The 22,658-nt window shown below is 40.3% G+C and overlaps 1 protein-coding gene across 3 annotated transcripts in view; it reads right to left on the bottom strand.

Annotated features, from left to right (window-relative positions):
• The window catches only part of LOC131699068 (AP-1 complex subunit beta-1), a 33,053-nt gene extending 13,280 nt beyond the window's left edge, over positions 1-19,773 (bottom strand). Inside the window, exons 1-18 of one of the 3 annotated variants that reach the window (XM_058994763.1) lie at positions 19,535-19,773; positions 16,683-16,743; positions 13,335-13,440; positions 12,814-12,949; positions 11,992-12,237; positions 11,005-11,195; positions 10,262-10,483; positions 9,877-9,997; positions 8,598-8,693; positions 7,958-8,073; positions 7,062-7,227; positions 6,717-6,815; positions 4,793-5,052; positions 3,196-3,406; positions 2,828-2,848; positions 2,432-2,461; positions 1,147-1,281; positions 13-158 (exon numbers count right to left, since the gene is read on the bottom strand). In XM_058994763.1, coding sequence (XP_058850746.1) covers positions 13-158; positions 1,147-1,281; positions 2,432-2,461; positions 2,828-2,848; positions 3,196-3,406; positions 4,793-5,052; positions 6,717-6,815; positions 7,062-7,227; positions 7,958-8,073; positions 8,598-8,693; positions 9,877-9,997; positions 10,262-10,483; positions 11,005-11,195; positions 11,992-12,237; positions 12,814-12,949; positions 13,335-13,440; positions 16,683-16,719 — 2,339 coding nt within the window. In that variant the 5' untranslated portion in view covers positions 16,720-16,743; positions 19,535-19,773. The remainder of the gene's footprint in view (positions 1-12; positions 159-1,146; positions 1,282-2,431; positions 2,462-2,827; positions 2,849-3,195; positions 3,407-4,792; positions 5,053-6,716; positions 6,816-7,061; positions 7,228-7,957; positions 8,074-8,597; positions 8,694-9,876; positions 9,998-10,261; positions 10,484-11,004; positions 11,196-11,991; positions 12,238-12,813; positions 12,950-13,334; positions 13,441-16,682; positions 16,744-19,534) is intronic. The other 2 variants (XM_058994764.1, XM_058994766.1) reach the window with 2 other exon arrangements.
• Positions 19,774-22,658: the final 2,885 nt, after the last annotated feature.

Here is a 22,658-nt window from a genome sequence, read left to right as displayed (position 1 = left end):
CCTCCCCCTCACCTGTTTCTGTTGAACTGGATAGCAAAGTCTGTCATGATCTGCATGGCCTTGTTAGTGAAGGTCACATCCATCTGGATGGTGCCCATACGGCGGGCAAAGGTTCCAGAGATCTCGAGACCTTTGGCTTTCATGGCAGGCAACCACACCTGAGGAACACACAGAACACCTGGTCAACCTACTGTACCAGCCCATCACATCAAACCTGCTAAACCTAGTAAGATGTCTGTAATACAATGAAACCTGAATTAACCAGTCTCTCAAAGGACTGAACATTTGTGGCTGCTTCAAACTGTTTCTTCAAGCTGCCTCAATTATTGACTTGTATGGAATAAAGAATATGTGTTCTGGGGCTTAAGAGCGGGAGATGACTTATTTTCAGCTGTACATGCGATTGCTACTTCTCCTTTATTAAAATGTATTCAAATTAGTGCTGGGACAAATATCAAATATTTCTTTTACATGTATTCGGATACAAAAATCAGATGTTCATATTCGCTACAAATGACAAAAATGTGTTGTAGTTAATTCACTGGGGTAAAGCAAGTCCTACACAACTTATTCTTTATTCCTGGGATATTTTTCTATTTTAACGTGTACATACTGTAAGCTCTTGTTTGCTGTAAAATAAAGGCACACACAGCTGGGCCACAGGCACACCCCTATGCTGTCTCTTCCTACGTTCAGAGCAATATAATGGCTTTTATTTAAAAAAACAAACAAATATCCGAACAAATATTTAAATTATGAGCAAATGTCCAAACATGAAAATCCTGTGTTCATCCCAGGACTAATTTAAATACAGCAGGTATTAAGATATGCCCGCAACAACATAAAGTATGTCATATAATAATACCAGTCTTGTTTTTCAATAGTATCACAGCCAATTAGATAATGGAAATTTAAAGAACAAAGCCCATCCCACGCACTGCACACCCTGTGACAGTATCCTCTCAACTAAAGAAAATGCCGCTAATACAGAACTAGACCAGAGGTAGGAGATCTGACAGAGGAATATGGGAGATATATGCTTCTACAACACCTCTGGAGAACATTCTGGTTCTTAATGAGTTGGATGTTGGTATTTCCTTTACAAATACACTTTGAGTAAATTCCCTGTGTGCAGACCATACTTACAGTTTTGGGTACAACGTAGGATCCAGTGGGCATTCCCACCCCACTTCCCAGGTCAAAGAGGTCCCCGAGACCACCCCCTACTGGGGCATTGAGGGAGGACGGCATTACTGCAGGACCTCCAAACCCGGCTCCAATCTGGTGAAGAAAAAAAAAAAAAGGAAAGTGACCGACTAGAGAAAGCAAACAGATACAGTCAGTATAAGGTGTGCCTCAGTGGAGGAATAGTGCTACAGATTCCCTTCCTGTCTGCCTGTGTTATTTATGAATCTTATGATCTGTCTAGTTTATAATGGATCACTGCATCTAGGGAAAAATCTCCAGAATGCCCTTACAATCTGCCTCAGCGCATCACTACTTATAAAATAACTACTTTTTCTTCTTGGCATCTCTATTCCCCTGTGCCTTGCATCCATTACTGATGTAACTGCAAAGCAGCATTTTGAACTGTAGACTCCCACTTCTTCCCTGTGGTGAATGCAGCTTTACCACTATTGCTGGTTTATGCCATTTCTCTCTGATGTCAACTGTTAACTTTCTCTGTTACACTGATTTCTAAAATATAAACCTGGTTTCTAAAGCTAACAATGCAAACAGTTGTAAGCAAGCAAGTTCTGGTTGCTGCTTTGTGCACCAATAATATTTCCTTTGAAGTTAAAATATTGATTGTGGGCTTGAAAAAAGTACTTGAAATTATTACAGCAAGCGGTTCTATGTGCAAAGTATGCAGAATACACTGTCGCTGTTCATCTTCTGGAGGACGTAAACATATTTAATGAATGTGCTCAACCACTTGAACCTAACTACGATTTGCAGGGAGGAAGAAGAGAGACTGAACAAGGCACTTGTCAACAAGACAAGAAATTATTTCAACAGACAAATAATCAGACAGCATTCGAAATTAAAGGAGATTGTTCAGTTTAAGGGCAAATAGGATCCAGGAAAAATGTTCTTGTAAATAAGGTGCAGATTTCATTATTTTACAATTAAATGAAGTTGAATTTTGCAGTGATGACATTTCCAGTGAATGCTGCAAATCTAATCATGTTGTTAAGGCATATCCACTCTAACTATTAAATTCCCCAAATATCTATAAAAAAACAAATTATCTATTTATTTGCTGTCTCCCTGATATATCTATTGAGATGTAACAGCTTCCAGGAGATGGAAACACAAGCCCACTGTATGAAATATTTAAATCACACCCAGGTCTTATATTACACTCTGTGTGTGCTCCATTCTGGGGTAGTGTTAGGATATTCTAATCTATTAAGGGATATAAACTTACCGCTGGACTTCCTCCTAAATCACCACCAAGCTACAAACAAAAACAAACAAAAAAGATTTTTAAAAACGACAAAGATCCACCCACCACCACAATGAACCATCTACTTTATGTCACAAATTTTATTTTAGCAAATGTATTTATAAAACAAAGATGGACAGCAAACATTTTTAAAAAGACAGCATGCTAGAAATGAGGTTTGATAGCTGACAGTAGCAAAAAGGCCTGTCAAGTGTTTTCTTTTTCCAAAGGATGAACGATTGAGTAGAATTTAACTTAAAATGCGCACCAATTTGCTATATTTCATTATTGATGAAATAATGAAAATGCCTTCCCCCCCCTTCCCAGATGAATGTTCAAGCAAATTGCGTACTCTCCCTCCCCTCCCCCCTTAATTACCGCTTCTGTGTCATCCCCCATCTGTAGGATTGAGGAGGACAGATAGGAGCAAGAGAGACAGCAGCGTGAAACAAAAGAGAAGAGGGGTTAGCGACAACACAGAACATAAGAGAACATGCATTTAACACCAAACTGTGCATACACCCCCCCTCCAATGTGTGTTAATTCATCTACATGAACCAGTCTTAGATTAGCAAACGCGGATCTTTCGGTAGACCCTAGATTTCCAATAAAGAGCTGTGGTGCTCATGCTTTCAGCTGTTATGCTTCCCAAGTCAGGAATTAGTATGGTAAGTAGGGTTAGGTTTATATATTTGTATTTCTTTCCATTCACTCTCTTGCCTGCCCCCGGCGCCCCCTTGCATTACCAGGCTGTCGAGTCCTCCACCCAGCAGGTCCATGGCTCCCATCTGCATGGCGGAGGTGATGGCGGGAGTCCCGCCGCTGGTGGGTGGTCCCAGGTCCAGGTTGAGCAGGTCCCCCAGCAGGTCCCCCTGGGAGGGGATGACAGCGGGCGGCTGGTCGGCAGGCTGGGCTGCAGCGGGTTGGGCTAACTCAGGGCTCTCTGGGCTCTCGTTCCTGTTAGGACAGCCGGGAGAGAAGGGGAATAGGTGAGCGCAGGCTACAGACAAGAGTAAGGGACCAAGATTACACATCCTAGACAAATTCCATCTTAGATGCAGACTCACTGTGTGACCTTGCAGCAAGTCTCTCAGATTCCTTCTATTACAGTGTTCCTAAGAGTGCAAGCCACACCCACTGGTACTAATCATAAGGAAATCACTTTGAAGTGAAATACATTTTGGCTGTGTAGGAGTAACAGCCTCGGGTATACATTATTCCTATGTGTCTTTCAAACTGAAACAAGAGTACGATTTAAAACATATATTTAAAAAAAAAAAAAAAAAAAAAAAAAAAAAGTATGATAACCCACCCCATTAAAAAACACAGATTTTAAAGTACTTTGCATGACTTCCCAAAGGCAATTTCCAAAGACAAACCATATTAAAAATTAGAATTACTGTTACTTTTAAGGAAAATATCAGGCTTGTTACTGAGTCTACACTGCAGAAGCATTAGTCGAATATTTTAAAATACGAGACATATAGTGTTCAAATGCAACTGAACAAAGATTTTTCACAACTTTATTACAAAAATAACCATTTTGGAGAGCATTTGTTTTTTATATTTAATGAAATGAGTTTCCCAAACCACATTTTTAACCCTTTGCGGTCCATTGTCGGACTGGGTCCGACATTGCAATTATTCCTCTCAGGTCCTTTGTCGGACTGGGTCCGACATCATTATAGCAACGCAAAAAACGGGTTTCTAGTCGTTTTTCTCCGGAAAAAGCAGAGAAAACCATTCAATTGCCGAGTGGGAGCGACAGGAGCAGAGACAAGTCGAAAAAAAACAAAACAAAAAAAAAAAGGCGTATCTCATGAATAGGCATACATGGTATCAGGTATCAGATAACGGGGCGGTCATAGTAAACAAGCTGGCTGAGTGCGTCAGCGCACAGACTCTATCATGGACATTTGCAGAGCTTTTTTCAGATGTTATAGTAATAAAATAATGACTTTGATCGCAATATTGAGGAGTTTGGTGATAAAACGAGTGATCCGGAGATGATTGATCGGTATGTACGACTATTATTTTTATTATTATTTATTTCTTACATAGATGAAAGCGATAGCGAAAGAAAGGGTGTGGCGGGGCTACAGAAGCCTAGTGAGTGCTTTGTTGATATGCAGGGCCATTTAAACCTGTTTGACTGTGGAAAAAAATACATTTTAAACAGCGCGTCTAAAATTAACTGCGCGTGTGAAAATAAATTGGACCTGACGCGCCTGACGCGCACTTAATAAATGGACTGCAAAGGGTTAAGCACCCTTTTGAACCCTGCATGTGTTTAATCAAGACAGGAACCCAGCAGGCGACAGGAACCCAGCAGGCGACACTCACGATCCAGTCCTGGGTGGGAGGCGCTTGTGCTGCACCCCGCGGCTGCCCTCCACAAAGGCGTTGGGGGGTTTGTGGTAGACGGAGGCCAGGGTGCCGATGTGGCAGATGAGCTCATCCAGCAGGGTGGGCTCGATGAGGTCCGTCTCCTCCGAGATCAGGGGCTTCTCTGCCAGAACCACCTCCTTGGCAGCCACTGGATCGGTGGAGAGCAGGCGCCAGTAGATGTAGCCACGGTCCCTCAGATCAGGGTTATCGGAGTCCTGCAGGGGAGCAATGGCTCAGGGTGAGTTTCAAAACGGGGCACCAATTACTGCTGCACTGCCCTTTATGGGTTCTCAGATTTACAAGAATAAATAAATACAAATAAAAAAGCATGAAAGAGTATCTACATTTTAAAAGAATCAGTATTTCAAAATTAATGTCTATGATAAAATTGTTCAGATTATTGGTTGATTAAATCACTGGGCCGCTTTTCCTTTCTTCTCTACTTACTAGCAGCCAGTTCCTCAACCGCCTCTTTCAGATTCACATTAAACTGTAGGAAGGTAAATAAATTCAACCCCACCCCCCGGCCCCACTCCACTTTAACAGAATTTGAATGCAGCTGTGCGTTTCAATACTGATGGTTTAGAGGGAGCTCTGTGTACCCTCCCTCCCACGTGTAATTCATCTCACTCAAAACACAAAGCATGGCCAGCTCAAGGTCACCGTGTAATCTAAGAAATTAAATTAAAAAAGGTCACCAAAACCCAGTTCTCTGTTGTGCTGCAAGAGACACAAGTCCTCATTAAAAATGAATATGGGTAGCAGACACACTGCAGCCTCTTTGCAGCGGGAGATCAGCTACAGTTAACCCTTTCCTCATACTGTAGACAACCATTGAAAGCAATTACATTATAGCTTTAAAAGAGTAGTCTCGCTAAGGATTTCCAATCAACGTGCTTTCCCTTTCATTGCCTTCCGTTTACACTATTCCTCTTATTGTGCTGTCAAACCTTTCATTTCCACTTAATGCTATTCACTTGGAACATTATTTGAAGTTACAACAGTGTGCAGTTGGGATGCATTCTATTAAGAATGCCCCATGCCTCCATTGCTAGGCAGAGAAATGTAGAACTCTGCCCAGCACATGCAATACCATCCTACATTACTGAAACTGTAGGACAGCTGGAGGACACAGTTTAATACTACCTCTGAAACAAACAATGTCTAGCAGAGAGAGTGCATTGGAGGACCCTGACACTGGGGTCCAACATGAGGAGAAGGCTGCTCTATAGTGTTGCACCTTCAGAGATGTTTCAAAGTTAAGAACACTTATTAGAAAGTGGGTAAAACGTTCTAATATGGAGGACTGGAGACACTGACATTGATGATAAGGATAGAAAACATAGGGACTAAGCCTTTAAGACCAGGAATATACCCACTTCTATCAACTAAAAATGTTGACATTGGATTTCCCAATAGCCCATAAAATTATATATGGCATGGATAATCAGAATCAGAATCATTTTTAATTGGGTTCTGTAAAAGAAACAGTTAATTTGATCCTATATCACATATTAAAACAGCTAGATCTGAAAGTGCAATTCTTGAAGGCTTATTTTACATTCTGAGCTGCTGTGGATACAAGCATCTTTTAACTTTGCTAACTGATGGGAATACACATTTCAAACCTTTTAACTATAAAACGCTTTGAAGTCTTATAGTGTGAAAACCATGACAAAGCTCAGAGCTCTCAGAGATTTCCTGATGTTCCAGTTCATTTATCAGCTCTGTGGGCTGAGCATTCATGTGTTAAAGGCCAGAAACTGGCCAGCAACATGATTATGCCCCTACTGGTCTACTGCTTTATAAACTGGCTGGGTCAGAACTCAACAGAGCAAACACAGTTTCACTGTGTATTTATAAAAGATGGCTTGCTTACTTGTGTAGCCAGGCTGAGTACTTGCTGCACCAGTTCCTGCGTCTCAGTGGGTTTCTTGAGGAAAAGTTTCACGATGGCCGTCAGCAACTGAAGCTGAACCTGAGAGCGAGAAGGTTGGGGTAACAATTTTAGTTTCACTTTGAAAACACAAAAGATAGACAGATACTCAGCCCTACTTCCGTTATTATTCATCCAACAGAAACCTTCATGCTTTAGAAATCTCACAGGTCTCGTATGCATCTACCCTTTCATCATTCGACCCATGTGTTACCAGTGCTCCTATACTATGAGATCTCGATCATCCTCTGTTACCCTATGCCTGTCTCCCTGACCCCCTGTTGATACCTGTGTGCTTTCATCATGGAATCCTTCCAGGAAGCTCTCCAGCAGTTCATCTGCATTGTCAATGCGCTCAGCATATTCTCCCACGATCCAAATCATAGCAGCCCGGGCCTCGGGCTCATCCAGGGAATCCAAGTTCTCACACAGGGTAGCAATGACGCTCTCGTACCTGCAATCACAGGATGGAAAGGGCAGGATCATCAGAAGATAATATACCGAGAAATCCAGTCTGGAATACTGCTGTATGCAATTCTAAGCCATTACACTGAAATCTGTTTTGAAGTACCACTGAGTAATAATGTTAAGAGGGGCTCATGCAGCACTTGGTTTCTTATTATGAATGTTTAACATATAAACACTAATGGAGGGTGCCTGAGCTAATCTATAGACACTGAAGAAGGTCATCATGCTCAGTGTATGGAAGTCCAGTGCTGTATAATATTCCATGTCAAGCCTTTGAAATTAGCTCATGTAAGGCAACACAACTCTAATGTATTTAATAGGAGGCTGTGTGGTCCAGTGGTTAAAGGGCTTGTAACCAGGAGGTCCCCGGTTCAAATTCCACCTCAGCCACTGACTCATTGTGTGACCCTGAGCAAGTCACTTCACCTCCTTGTGCTCCGTCTTTCGGGTGAGACGTAGTTGTAAGTGACTCTGCAGCTGATGCATAGTTCACACACCCTAGTCTCTCTGTAAGTCGCCTTGGATAAAGGCATCTGCTAAATAAACAAACCATAGCCAAGTCTGTAGTCTTCTGGGGTTAACGTTAGGCTGCATTATTGGCAGATGGAGGGCATCAGGACAAAGACGTGCTAATACAAAGCAAACTAAACAATTACAGTACAGCGAGTATCAAATTTAGACAGGCAGCACAGCAAGTGTAGTAAGACAGGACCTACTTGTTGGGGTACTTGCGGAAAATGTCCTTAATGACCACGATGGCTTCTTGCACCACATAGTTGACCTTGGTTTGTATGAGATCAAGTAGCGTGCTCACACAGCGCTCTGCTGATTGCTGTAAAACAATTGCACTGTTTATCTCAAGAGCATTGCCGATAGACAGCCCTGCATATTTCAACAGCTTTAAATACAAATGCTTTTTATCTTTCATATATTTGATTAAATGTATCAGATTTACAGCACTTCCTCAGCTCAAGGACATATCTACCAAACCAATACCTGATCACAAACTACCTAAACAAATTGGTATTTCTAGATTACAATTTAAGATAATATTGCCACTATATTAAAATTACCAGTGCTTCATCACTGTGTCCCCCCAACAAATATTATGTCCACTGTGTCAACCACATTCTTGATCTATTACATTTACTGCAAAAAAATGATATATACATGGGAATACATTATAGAAGGGGTCACTATAGACAGGAAGTCCTTCAGTACTTAAAACATGAATTAAAATTGGAGGACAGTATAGGTGCCTCTACAATAGTAACTCTGCTGCAGGGGCATGAAGTTAATCCTTAATGCGTTGTAAAACACCGTCTTGGGAAGGAGCAGTCTAATTGAAGCACCTACCTCAACTTTAATGGCACATCTGCCAATGGCACGGACTGCCTTCCTCACAAAATCCACGTCCACCTCTGTGGCATATTCTTTCAGCTCAGCCAAAACCTGTGGTGCCAAATTTACAAAATGACTTTAGAAGGGCCTTTTAGAATGGTCTTCATGTAGCAGAGATTGTCTACAGTACAGTTATGTATATCGTCATCTGCACTACTAGAGCCAAAAACACACTACTGATTTTACGTTTCGTAAACCCATTGTAGTTACATTATTCTATTGTTCTTACTGACCTTTCTCTACATTCAATTACCTTTAACCTAAATGCAATTATTGTGATTGATATACTGGGGTACTGTATTGCATTACTCGGCAGCAGTCTATTCACCGTTTAATTTCATTCTAAACAAATGTTCATATATTTCTCTTTGATTCCACAATAGCAGTTATAGTTGCATATCCTCACATAAATGGTAGATACTGAATGTCAAAGAACAAGAGCAATATTAATAAAGACATTGGAGGAATACAACCAGAATCCTAAACATTAGCATTGAAGTGAGAACCTTATAAAAATGACAATGGTTCGTTACCACTATAAATTCATAGTTTTATTTTGTCTGCAATTGCCAAAGCATGCAATTACGTTTCTGATGAACACTTCTTTAGCCTAGTTTTGGTTTTAACAGACTCATGGCTGCGCACAATACACCCCTGCATATTCATTTTTTATATCAGCAGTTTGGATAATCGTGCACAGATGCAGAGTTTGTGTCAAGGGGAGAAGAACACAACATTTCAAACCTGCAATTATTGTACAATTCCAAAAGGCACAAGAAAAAAAAAAAAAAAAAGGATTCACTTGGCTTTGCAGTAAATCAATATTGATCATACCCATGGGGTTAATTACAACACGCAAACAATAAGTATCTTGGGTTTCACAAGCCTTTGTCTGCTGTGCATTACAGACAAGTGACATGAATGGCACATCCCTAGAATAAGAATCAGGGTATTCAAATCAATTTGTTGCCAATATGACAGGCTATTCTTTTTATTTGTCGATACAAAACCTTTAAAGGTTGTGTTAGAAAAGCACACTAGTTATGATTCATGTTCTGGGTTTCAGCACTGCCCTCAATTAGTATATTTTTCAAATGAACAGATGCCAGAAATTTTGGAGTATGCCCCCGAGCCTGTAGGTTTACAATTAAATTGTTCATGAAGCTATATGGAGGAAGATTAATGCCTGCTTTTAGTGAGATGCTTATAAAACGACGTCTTTTTTTATACTGACCTGAGCAATGTTAGCCTGGGAGGCCAAACGTATCATAATGTCCAGTTTCTCCAGTTTGACGTAGATTGGATCGTTGTACTTCACAAAGAATACTTTCATCTCATGCTTCAGGATCTCTGGTCTGGGAGACACCAACACAGACAGGGAGGTTGAATTAATGTCCCACATATAACATACGGGCTAGTTAAACATAGAAATGTGACCACAGAGATAAGGCTTTAGGTTTCCTTGGCTATTTGTCACTCACCATTCAAAAGCAGTTAAATGTCTTCATTTTTATATTTAGTAAGACATTTTGGCTAAGGCCTCCATCACATGCTGTTATGTTGTACTGTGTAGCTCAGAGTGATTGTGTCTGCCAATGACCCCAGGAAGTAGATCATACCTTTTCTGCACAATGAGGTTGATGTTACGGAGGGCCACATACTGCAGCTCTGGCTCTGCAGACAGCAGGGTGACCAGAGGGGGTGCTAGTTTCTTCAGCAGCGTGCCGTAATAATCCAGGTCCTTTGGCAGCATCTCCATGAACTTCATCAGCACCTTGACGGCAGACAGCACGACGGCAGAGTTTGCGTGGGAGAGGCGGGGGGTCACACGCTCACAGATGCTGCAAGGGGTGAAAAGAGGGACAACACAGCGGTCAGGGTTTACTATGAGGGAGAAGTGATTGGTTGAAAAGGATTCAAAAGTTGGATAAGAGTGTATTTAGCCAATAAAAGTTTTAAAAAAAAAAAAAAAGGTAAGTTCACTCTCATACAAGAACAAATGTTAATAAAAAGGGGAAGGGCTACAGTCAATCCTGTATATATAAAATAAAAAATAAAAAAACTCTTATAATGAAGAAACGCCTGTATGCAGGGACTACTTCAATGGATGCCTGTATGAGGGCATTTCAAATGTTAACTCACCTGTATATAAAGATAATGAGATAATTCCTTGAGTGACCGATATAAGCAGGTTTCATCAAATATTTCTCTGGTAATCCAGAGATATGCCAGATTGTGATGAAAACAACCACAAACAGAACTGAACTGTGCCCCAGGTGAAAGGCATGGTGGCTTCATCGCACAAACACTCTTAAATGTTCAGCCCAAAGGACAGGAGTGGGACAATCCTGCTGACACTCACCTCTGGGACTCCCTGTCATCCCGTGGGGTGTAGTTGGCCAGGCAGTCGAGGATGAAGATCTGGCCCCACTCTGTGCACTCGTTGAGGGCAGTCAGCAGCTTGTTGATAGACTGCGGGTTCAGGTCCAGCAGATTGCTGTTGGGGTGGGACTCTGCAATCTCTGACAGGGCAGCAACTGCGTTTGCCACTACCTATAGGGCAGCAGACAGGAAGGGGTTAATACACAGTCTTGTACAGCACATGAGTATGTGAAAGCTGTGAACACACACACAGATGACTCACATACCTAGTTTACACTTGCCAGCCAAAGCCTGTTTATAGTGGCAACAACATTTTTATTAAATCAGCTGTATCAACTACATGCAAGGTCTGAGCATTATCACCTCCCTACTACCTCTGAATGTAATTTGTACATTTGCTGTTAATATTTGAAATGGCAATGATCTGAGCACACTCAGCATAGCTGCAAGCTATTGAAACTGCCTGGCTACACTGCTTCTCTCTGCACCAGCAGGTTTATTTAGGGGGAATGTTATGAGCTGCAAGTTGACACTTTAATAATGTCTTGCCCTGTAATAGCAAAACAGCTAAACAAAAACATACTGTATATTACATTTAACTTTTGCATTACATTGTTGTTCACATCTGTATATCCTCTAGGATTTCTTTCCACCTTGCTGCTATTAGGAGCCATGAGTTTGAGCAATTAGACACCTGTCAAATAAAAACTGCTCCTCTCTTATAGCTGCATGAACAACTACACTACATTCATTATTAGGTAAGCGAGATTGGTTCAGAGCAGACTTAGGCTGATTGCTCAAATTCCTGGTACCTACTGGGTCTTTCTAACAATATACCTAAACAAGGGGGAGTTCTGAAAGTCAGGACTGCATCTAGTGCAGCTCATTCATCTCGAAGTGCTACAGCAGCACTAATCAGCTAATGAAGTTGAAGTGCTAAAACCCAGCAAATCCACAACCAGTTTACCATGGGATTGGAGTCCGAGATCAGGTCCTTGAGGGTGTCCAGGAAGCCCTGATCCTCCACCAGCTGGGCGTTAATGTCGTGCAGCTTGGCCACGCAGACGGCTGCAGTCTTCCTCACGTAGGGGTCCTCGTCCTTCAGGCACTTGCGCAGCGGCTCACACAGGTACTCTGTGATCTTATCCACACGGATACAGCCCATAGTGCGCACAGCCAGAGCGCGGATCAGAGGGTTGGGGTCCTCGCAGTCCTGGATGGGGACAAAGTACATATTTAAATGGGATCATTACTCTTTTTGTTTGTAGCATTTTCCAAGATGTGACACTTATGTGCCACAAGCCATAATGCTCAAACCTAGTTGTGGATATTAAAATGTACTCTACTTGTGTTCTTGTACTGTAGTTATGCAGTGGATAGCTATAGTGTTTGCTTTTAATTGTATTAATGCATGCTTATGGATAGTTTGCTGAAGACACTGTAATAAACATTCATGTCTGTCTATAAAATTGGATTTCTAGCTTGATAAACCTGTTATTTTAACATCAAAACAGAAATTAAACAATTGCTAAAAAAAAAAAGGTACATCAATACTGTTTGATTCGATTCATTTGCCAATAGAAAAATTCAAAACACAAGTGAAGTGGCACTAGCCGTCAAGCCTGACATACACCCATTTAATAGTACAAACTGACACTGGCATGCATCTGAATGGGAGTATTTGGATTTTTTGTCCAGCAAGTCATAACAAAAGCTAGACGGGCTGTGTATAGTTTGGCTGACCTTACACTCCCTACACCCAAGTGCCTCAATCCACCATCAATATTACCTTGACGAAGGTGTTGACAGCCATAATGGCCATGTCTGGCTGGCTCTTTGCGTAGTTCATGAGATAGAGATACACCAGCTTCTTCAGCTCCAAGTTATCTGTCTGCATGCAGTTCACAACATCAGGGAACAGGGCGCTGGAAGGGGAGAAAAGAAGGGGGTTAACTATATGGATACAACTGGAGGGCTCTGTTGCATCGGCAAGGAAGATAAAGCTTTCTACTTTACGGTTGTAAAATCAATTTCATCCATGGCCAGCACTAGGAAGCGTGACGGTTTCCAAAACCCTCATATATATAGTCAGCATGTTCCCACTTTCAAGATAGAATCATGCTGGGGTCTTAATGGTATTCGAGTGCATTGATTCCTGAGTTTGGCATGTAAACACATTTGTTTTCGATTCAATATCAATCAGTTAGAAAAGGACTGATTCTTTCTGCATGATGTCACTCCACCATGCTTCAAACACGCTAACTTTGCTGTCAGTTCTCCCAGACACCCAAGGAAACCCAGTTTCCATACCTGACATCCTTGCCAACGGTCATGGACGCAATCACTTTCTTCACAGCCTCCTTCTTCTTCTCCTTCTTATCGCTGTTCAGCTCTGCCTTCAGCTCGAAGATCTCTCCTGCAGGCAAACAGACAGACAAAGTGAGCAAGCACAAATTTACAACGGGGCATCCTAATACACTGTAAGGAACGTTGAGCAAGTGCACATACAGGCGATGCAGTTCTCTCCACACGCGCACATACAACACACACAGTGACTTGTTTGCTTGAGCCATTACTATACCTATTATTGCACTTGAGGAGGTACAGAGACTAAATGGCATTAACAGGATTAAATGGTTTGATCTTAAATCACAGATTAAAATAATTACATTATCAGAGCACAGGTATAACGGCTTCCCCTTGTTTCATAAATGTAATTAATTCTATTTGTTCTTATAAGAGTTTGGGGCTTGATCCCTTTACAGTGGTCAAGGCAAAGCCTCTTAACAGAAAATACAAGATATGTGTAAGAAAGATACAGACTGACAGGTACCACCATATATACCATATTTAGATTTCTCAAAAACTGTCCTGCTCAAGTGTGACATACTGGCAACTCCATTATATTCCTGTTTCCTGGGAATCATATTTGACAAGGGGAACAAACATTATAGAACTATGGACCAAAACACATTCAATCTACACCACTGCAAACACAGGAACGTGTTAGAAAATGCCACCTTTAACTAGTTACTTCAGCATTTGTTCCCTGGCCTTGAGAGACACAGGGGACAAACAAAGCACTATCTCCTTCCCTCCTGGCAAACAATATTATTGAAAAGTGTCTGAATCCTCTTAGATAGAAAATCACCTCCAAACAGCTGCTCTGCTGTGTACGGGAAGATAAACACAAAAGCCTAGCAAGCAGACTCAGGGTCCCCAAAGGCCAGGCTTTTCAGAGAACACTATAGAAATGTTTCTTACAATTACTGCATGTCACTACATGTCAAGAATAATGAACATCTTTTTTTTCTTATGAATGCAGTATTGGTATTTTAGAAATTACAACAATTTGTCTATAATAGTGTTGCAAGGATCTAAGAAACAGGTGCTTTGATAGAGAACTTACTGTAGTTATCGGGGATGTTATAGGCAGTGTTAGAATCATATACGGCTATTACAGAGAATACTGTGTAATTGGGCTCTGAAGCCAGAAAAGGACAAGGGTCTATAAGATGGGAATTTTGCCTTTAGAATGTTCCGAATTGCACAAGTGGGCCTACATTGCATTTGATACAGATGGAAAAAATAACAATATGGCAACAGACAACTGCAAATATACCAGATGGTAGTTCCATTAAAAGTGATAAACAACTTCCACAGAAACATAAACACCCTTGTCATTTAATACTAATCAAGGGAGTTCTCCAAGATCCAGAAAATTCAGCAAAGACCAATTTGCCAAGAAATTAAGGTAAAGAGTACTGAAATCATATAGCCAACAAACACAGATGTGTTCTGTTATTGAGGAGATATGAATAGAAGTGTACTACTGTACTACTTAATCTAGGCATACAAAAGACTGGGAGGTTTTCAAGTTTTTTTTTTTATATATTATTAATGAAATGAAGTTTATAAGACTGATTCAACTGCTGTTAAAGAAACCAACAGCAAACTTTACTTAAATCATTAAACAGACAAAAAGAACACACAACTAGCTTTAATTCTTTCAAAACAACAGCAACAATTCTAACTCCAGTGGGAAATGTAATGCAGTCCAGTAAACACAGACCCAGTAGGTAACCGATCCCAATGCTTTTAGTTTTGTATGACTTATTTACATTCAAGACACTAAGAATTATTATTTATTATAATAAATTAGAATACGCATAACTATATTATTTAATTGTATATAGTATGTTTTTTTGCAAAGTTACTCAGTGCTTAAAGTTAAAGACTAGTGCCAAAATGTTTTTAAAACTGCTGCTCTCTGTTGACCTTCTGAAGCACTCGACTATTATTCTGTAAATTCCAGCAGTGGCATGCCAAAGACCTCATACTGCTGCGTGTGAAGCATGGGTGAAATTTCGAATATGCTTGTTAAAAGTCTTATTCTGGTTAGCCAATATTAAGTTTTTCCCCCAACCTGTAATTCAGTTCTACAAAAGGGAGATCACAAGGAAATGTAGTATAATAAAAAGATATGTTTTTCAAAACCAAATGTAATTACTTGTATTCCTTGGCTGTGCTTCCAAAACTAAAGTGGCCATTTACCACTACCAGAATTTAGGTGCCGCCTTCATTGGTTCTGTTTGTTTACTGTGCATTACCTAAACAAAATGTCATTACAGAAAGGTAAAAATAGCACAGCTTACGGCCTGTCTAATAAGATTTGTGAGGACAAGAAAGGTTTGGTGTTTAAGTACTTTGTTTGTTTACCACCAACTGACTTCTATTTAATGTCCTTTCTGTTTGCTGATAGCACGGAGTTATCTGTGAAATTAGTTTGGGGGTCTCAGCCCAGCCCTCAGGGGACAAAAGTCCACTTTGCAAAACCAACTGACAATCAGTCTCTGCTTGATCAGGTGCACTTGCAGAGTTGTAGGAGAAAGAGCTTATAAGTTAATAATAATAAAAAAAGTCCTTGCTTTTCACATTTGTGAAAAGCATACAGGGTTAGAAACGTCTACTAGTCCTGCACCGTCCTGGGCTTCAGAACTCTGTTTAGGTATATTACTGAAATCAAAATGTGCCAGGAGTTTGAACTGCTAAATGTGCTCTGAACTGAGCACACTTGAATAAGCCTGTAGGTAGCTGCTCATGCAGCTATAAGGAAAGGAACAATGTTTAACAGGTGTTGATCAAACTCCTGGCTACGGAATCATTTAAATATTATACTTAATTCATGAAAGTTTGGAAACCCAGGACTGGGTGCAGGGCTAGTGTGAGTTTCTAACCCTGCAGAATTGTAAAGCCTCAATCGTAATGCACTGGAATAATGCTGCTGTCTGGTAATGTAGCCTAGTTGTTAGAGCTGAGGGACCGAGAGGCAGACTACTGGTTACCTATAAAGGAATACTATGACCAACAATTCCTTTTTACAACAATGATGCATTTTTGTTTCTCTAGACTTTGCTGTCTGTTACAGCACAGCTTAACACAGCTCAGCTTATCCTTGGGCGGCCACCCAGGGTGATAACACACAGCCAAGAATTCTGCTAGCTGGGAAATATAGTGCTCATCTTTTGCAGACAGACCACCCCTGCAGTAACAGAACATTAACCCTAATACATTGGTAAACTAAGTTAAACTGTAAAACTTTACTATTTTTGCACCTACCACTTAACCACTATAATTAGTTTTTTTAAAGCACTGTACCTTTCTTGGTGGTGGTGAAATACTTGGAGTCGGTCATTTTTGCTGCAAGGTGTCAGTTCTCCTGGAATGAAAGCAGACAGTGAGTTAGTGAGGATCAGTGTGAGCTTGTGTGGCAGGAGCAGCAGGAGCAGAGGAAGTGCTGCAAGGAAATAACAAGGAGAATATCCCTCTCAAAGGCTACGGTCTTATCACAGGAAGGGGCACCAAAAAAGTCTTAGCTGGCAAAACTAGTGGACAAAACCACAATTAACATCCCAGGTTAATTCCACAGAAAATAGGATAGGACTGTCAAAAATGAAATTTTATATATATATATATATATATATATATATATATATATATATATATATATAGTTCACAGTCAAAACACAAAACAATTGTGTCAGTTGTCAAAGAGATACAGGGTCCAGTGCCTATAAATAAAATGATTTATTTCAATGTGCAGATACAATAGAAGTGCGTACATCAATTATAAATCCATCAGACTGATGATGCTGAAAAGAATTTCAGAACATAAAGAAGGAAGTCCCTCACCAATGATGAGATGAAATTAGTCCACAGATTTCAAGTTCTTAGACCAACTGGTTTTTACAAGATCCAGAGGAGACTGTTACTGTACATACTGTAGTTATGTCAGTTACATCAAATGTTATTAGTATTACTGTACAAACTGGCCAAGTGATCACTTGTGAACTAAATATTTGATTGTTTCACATTTCACAGGGACTCTAAAATATTGCACATCACTGAAATTGTGTCTGCCTTTTTCAAGTTACACCAGTTACAGGATATTTAATAGGATTCAAATAAAAACAAGTCATTTCACTGCAGGTCGCTCGCCTGTCTAATCTACTGTTCACATGCTGTATGTCAGCATATATTTCTCTGAAAAAGTTGATAAGACAACAAGACAGTGAGTGGATAGAAGTTATGTCAGTTAGTGTGGAATTGTTCCCCATTGTTAGCCTTTTATTCAATTTGAGTGCAAATGTTTATTCTGTTTTTTGTTGATAACTGTGTTTTAGTATTACATATGACAGTGATCATTTCTGTCAGGAAAAACTCAACTGCTTTCAACGGGCAGTAAACACATCCATTGTACTGAATACTCTTTTAAAGACTGCTGATTGTATGTTGTTAAAAGGGAGTGTAATGGGAAACTACCATGAAGGATAGGCCAGAACAAAAGAGTGGGAAAACAAAAGTGGTCAAATTTAGGTGGGGTGGAGTGTGAAAAATGTACAAGAACAAGACTGCTTACAAGAGCTGCTGTTTAACTTGAAAGAAGCAGAGACAACTAGCAATAAGATAAACAGAGTACACAGAGGTAAGCTAGGCTGGAAGACTCCTTTTCAGTTTGATACAATACACCATTTATTTCTGTAAAAGCCAAGTAAATAAATGGCAGGTTATGGTTTTCACAGCAAAAAATGTTTGTGGTCTAACCAAACTCAAAAGAGTTGGCAGTTGTTAGTTCACCGACAGCTTCCCTGCATGAAACCCTGACAGCCCTGTTTAGCTAGTTCTCCAATACCTGGGGGAGTAAACCCATGGTCTGAAAATGTACAACAGGAAAGTCAAAGGTTCGTCTTTAAAGAGGAAAGAAGGAAGCAGTCAGCAGCACAAAGACAATTGTTTGTTGTATCACTGCCAAGATGTTGAGCCTGGTGGATAGAATGGATTTGGCTAGTGCGTTGGGTTAAAACTAATGCCATGTCTAATATTATAGGAACAATCCATCCACACTGTTGTGCTTTGTGTTGTAAATGTATGTCATGGGAGGAATAATTCAGTATTGGGTAATTAGTGGTCTTTGTGGAAAAAAAAAATATATATATATTTGACAATGTGGTCGCATTGTTACCAAGGCTAGTTTGTCAGCTCTGATGAATCTTAATAACCTCCTTAATGTGTCTAGATGGACATTAAAAACAATAATGGTTTCCCCATCACACAGACTGACATAAAACTATAGTGGCTATGTCAGTAACTAGCCCCAAATGCTACTATGAATACCATTTCATACTCATGGTAGCCACAAACATGGGAATTTTAGCCCCAGATTACTGTATATTTGAAGCCAACATTCCTTGCTCAGATATTAGTCTGTATCACACACCACTGAATGTCACCTTTTGTGATTTTGTTAATAAAATACTAACCCAAGCTCCAGTATGTGATAAGAATATTGGTAAACAAAACAGATGGAACAGTTGCATAGTGATAGAATGCAGTTATCAATGATATTCTGTCAGCATTGCAGAGCGTCGTTTTTATTCTGTAAAAAGCACTCGGATAACATACAGGTATAACCATTTATACCGCTTTTCATGTGATCTGCTTAGACACGGTGAAGGGGCCCAAGAAATGCAGCAGACAACTGGTTAATATACATATCAGAATAAATATATTCCCCTCACATACCGAACTTGTCAACACTGACGCAGAAAACCTATTTTTCATCTGTCTTGAATGTAGCAATTAAATAACCATTAAACTGCACAAATGAATCGCTTAATATTAATAATATGCCAGCTTGGAGAAGTTGAATGAATGAACACCGCCATGCAAGGAACCAGTCATGACCTCCTGCAATCAAACTACACACGACACTCTTTCATATAAAAACAAGACATTATTTCAACAGCTTCTCTACTTTTGTTATTGAACCCAAACGAAATGTATACTATAGCACTGGTACTGTATGTACACAAGGCGGCCTCCCCTCCCCTTGTTGGAGGAAGCAATCATCTGATTGCTACTTCCGGCTCGGCGCTTCCGTACTCTTAAATTAAAACATTTCACACGTCAGATCAGATTTCCCCAATGCAGCGAGTTTACAAAAGCGTTACCTCTTTATTTTGATTCACCGCGATCCCGGGTCGGCGTGCGTCAGTAACTTTCGGATGGTTTACGATGAAGTCTATGTGTGTGTGTCTTACCGTTCCCAGCTCAGAACTCCAAAATGTCTGACAGTGCTACGCTGTCACCTGCCAGACGGAAGTGAAGCAGCGCAAGACTTCCTGTTCAGAAACCGACTGTGTGCTGCCAATTCTGGAGGGCCTCTCTGAAACCCTTCTCTCTGTCAGAAAGGCACCTACAGGAGATCACAAGCACAACATCGTGCTATTTAAATGTGAAGGGGGGAAAATCCGTTTTACTAGGCTAAGTAATTATTATACTGTAAATCAACCATAAAATTAAGTCAATGCATTAATTCAGTACAGTATTATTTTGGAGTTTTCCCATGGTTATCCTATGCATTGATTTACCATAGTTTGACAATATGCTTTACCACACTTCTCTGGGCTTTACCATGCAGTATTACACTTTTCTATGCTTTAAACTCTCTTTAGAAATCCTCTATTCATCCAATAGGAAACATTTATAATATTACTATTAAAGTATTGACAACCAATTCATATTGTGCGTCAATTGCAGTCACATTGTATCCTGATTTATCTTGTGCTCAAAACAAAAACAATAGGAACCAAGCCTGCACCTAACATTGAAAGATTAGAAAAGTATATCCACTTTGATCACACCGTGTAACAATTTTTTTTTTTTTTTTGTTCCTGGGTAGTAAGTGTTATTTCCTAATTGCTTATGCCTCAAAAGTATAGAAAATGGCTATTATTCCCCACAAACTTTGCTTTTGTGACCAGGACAGTGATATTTTGAAATTTACCTATTTTCCAGAACATTCCAGATAGATTCAGTGCTGAGTAAACTTGGAGTAACTTCTAGAACTTTCTAGAACTTTCCAGTAATATAAATAGTAGTATAAATACAGGGGCCTTAAGCCCACCAGTTCAGTTTAGTTCCAGCTGCCTAAGTGGATACATATCTGCATTTTTCTTAGATGGCATCAAGGTCATAGGAGACTTCAAAATGGTGGCATTCCTGATGGGTCTCCAAGGCGGTTTTACCAAGTTTCCCTGGTACTTTGCCTTTGGGACAGCAGGGACACCAAGGCGCACTACCACAGGCGGGACCGGCCACAGCGGACCGAGTTCTCTGTGGGGAGGAACAACGTCAAGTGGGAGCCACTGGTGGACCCCCGGAAGGTGCTAATGCCACCACTGCACATCAAATTGGGCCTTATGAAACAATTTGTCAGAGCTCTAGATAAGGAGTCGGCAGCCTTCAAGTACCTTCAAGACTTCTTCCCTAAGCTGTCTGAGGCAAAGGTCAAAGCCGGTGTCTTTGTCGGACCACAGATAAAGAAGATCCTGGAGTGCAATGAATTCCCCAAGAAGCTGACTAGTAAGGAGAAAGCGGCTTGGAACAGCTTTGTCACAGTGGTTCGGGGCTTCCTGGATAATCACAATGCCAAAAACTATGTGGAGCTGGTTGAGACTCTGGTGAAGAACTACGGCACAATGGGCTGTAGGATGTCCCTCAAAGTCCATATCCTTGATGCTCATCTTGATAAATTCAAGGAGAACATGGGAGCGTACTCGGAGGAGCAAGGCAGGCGCTTCCACCAGGATATACTGGACTTTGAACGCCGCTACCAAGGACAGTATAACGAGAACATGATGGGAGACTACATTTGGGGGCTGATTCGTGAAAGTGATTTACAGTATAATCGTAAATCTCGAAAAACTACTCACTTCTAAATCTTTTGTAGTCATTTTTGTATTACTTTAGTATAAATACATGTTAATTTGGATTCATATGTTGTTTTTTTCTGACTTTATGTGAACGAAAAGACACAAATTTGCCTGTTTTCTCATTGGAAATAGGTAAATTTCAAAATATCACTGTCCTGGTCACAAAAGCAAAGTCTGTGGGGAATAATAGCCATTTTCTATACTTTTGAGGAATAAGCAATTAGGAAATAACAGTTACTACCCAGGAACAAAAACTGTGTTACATGGTGTCATCAGTTCTAGTCCTAGCCGGAGAATCTTGAAAACAGAGGAATGACCTAGTATTCTGTGACCTTGACCCGAGTGTCCATGTTTGAGAATGACGTCTGTGAGATACAGAGGGTAAAGGCCAGCATTATTTTAATACATTGTGCAGCGGTTCTATATATTGTATTATAGACAGCTGAGCACCTTTCAGCCAATCAGAATGCATGTTTTGTCTGTTGTATTACATGGTACATCACAAAGGAAATCCATTCATATCATCAACTGTACTATATTGAGTTTGTTTATGTATTTATTTTAATGTAACAATAGCAGTCACACAGGGTGACACATTTTGGACATATACATAAACATATAAATGTAGAGCACATGCATTTTATATTATTCTATTAATAAATAATGTAGATATAATCTGATAGGGGGCTCCAGATGGCTGTGAAGCAGGTCAGCCTCCATTTCCTTGCAGCAATCTCTCAATGTTTAAGATGCATCACACTGGACTATATAAAGGTTGGTTATGAATAGAAAAAATCATAGCTGTTACCTTGTATATTAACATATTATAGGTCTGTTATAGGACTACATGCATCAGTGTATGGCACACACAATTCACTTCTACTGATGCTGATATTCCCTCATACACAGACTTTTGCTGTCCAAGTGTATAACATTATAATATAGAATAAGCCTAGAGAATCACCATTTTTACCCTGAACAAGACTGAAGATGACTGGTCCATGGACTGTCAAAGCACAGTGAATTTTCCAGCAGTCTGTACATTTCAGAAGATGACAGATATCCTGGACACAGGTTGGTGACACCTTGAGCTGTCATGGTACTGTTACACTGGGACTTTTCTTTAAGCAGAGCCGAAATCACAGTTTTGACAGCAGGTGTCTTTTTCCCTTTCATTTTTATTTCAGTCACAGCTCAAGTCCCCTTGAGGTCAGCCCGTCTCATTTCAGAAAGAGCTCCTGGAGAGAGTGCGATCAGCTGCTGTCACTGTCCTCAAGGGCGGTCCAAGGAGACCAACACCCGAGTCTCCTCCCAGTCCTCATTACTCACATAATACAAGGGAGGACTCCAATTAAGCTAT

The sequence above is a fragment of the Acipenser ruthenus genome, chromosome 21, assembly GCF_902713425.1.
Source record: "Acipenser ruthenus chromosome 21, fAciRut3.2 maternal haplotype, whole genome shotgun sequence".
Lineage (NCBI taxonomy): Eukaryota > Metazoa > Chordata > Actinopteri > Acipenseriformes > Acipenseridae > Acipenser > Acipenser ruthenus.
The sequence above is the reverse complement of the archived record's forward strand: the minus strand, read 5'-3'. Positions and strand labels throughout refer to the sequence as shown.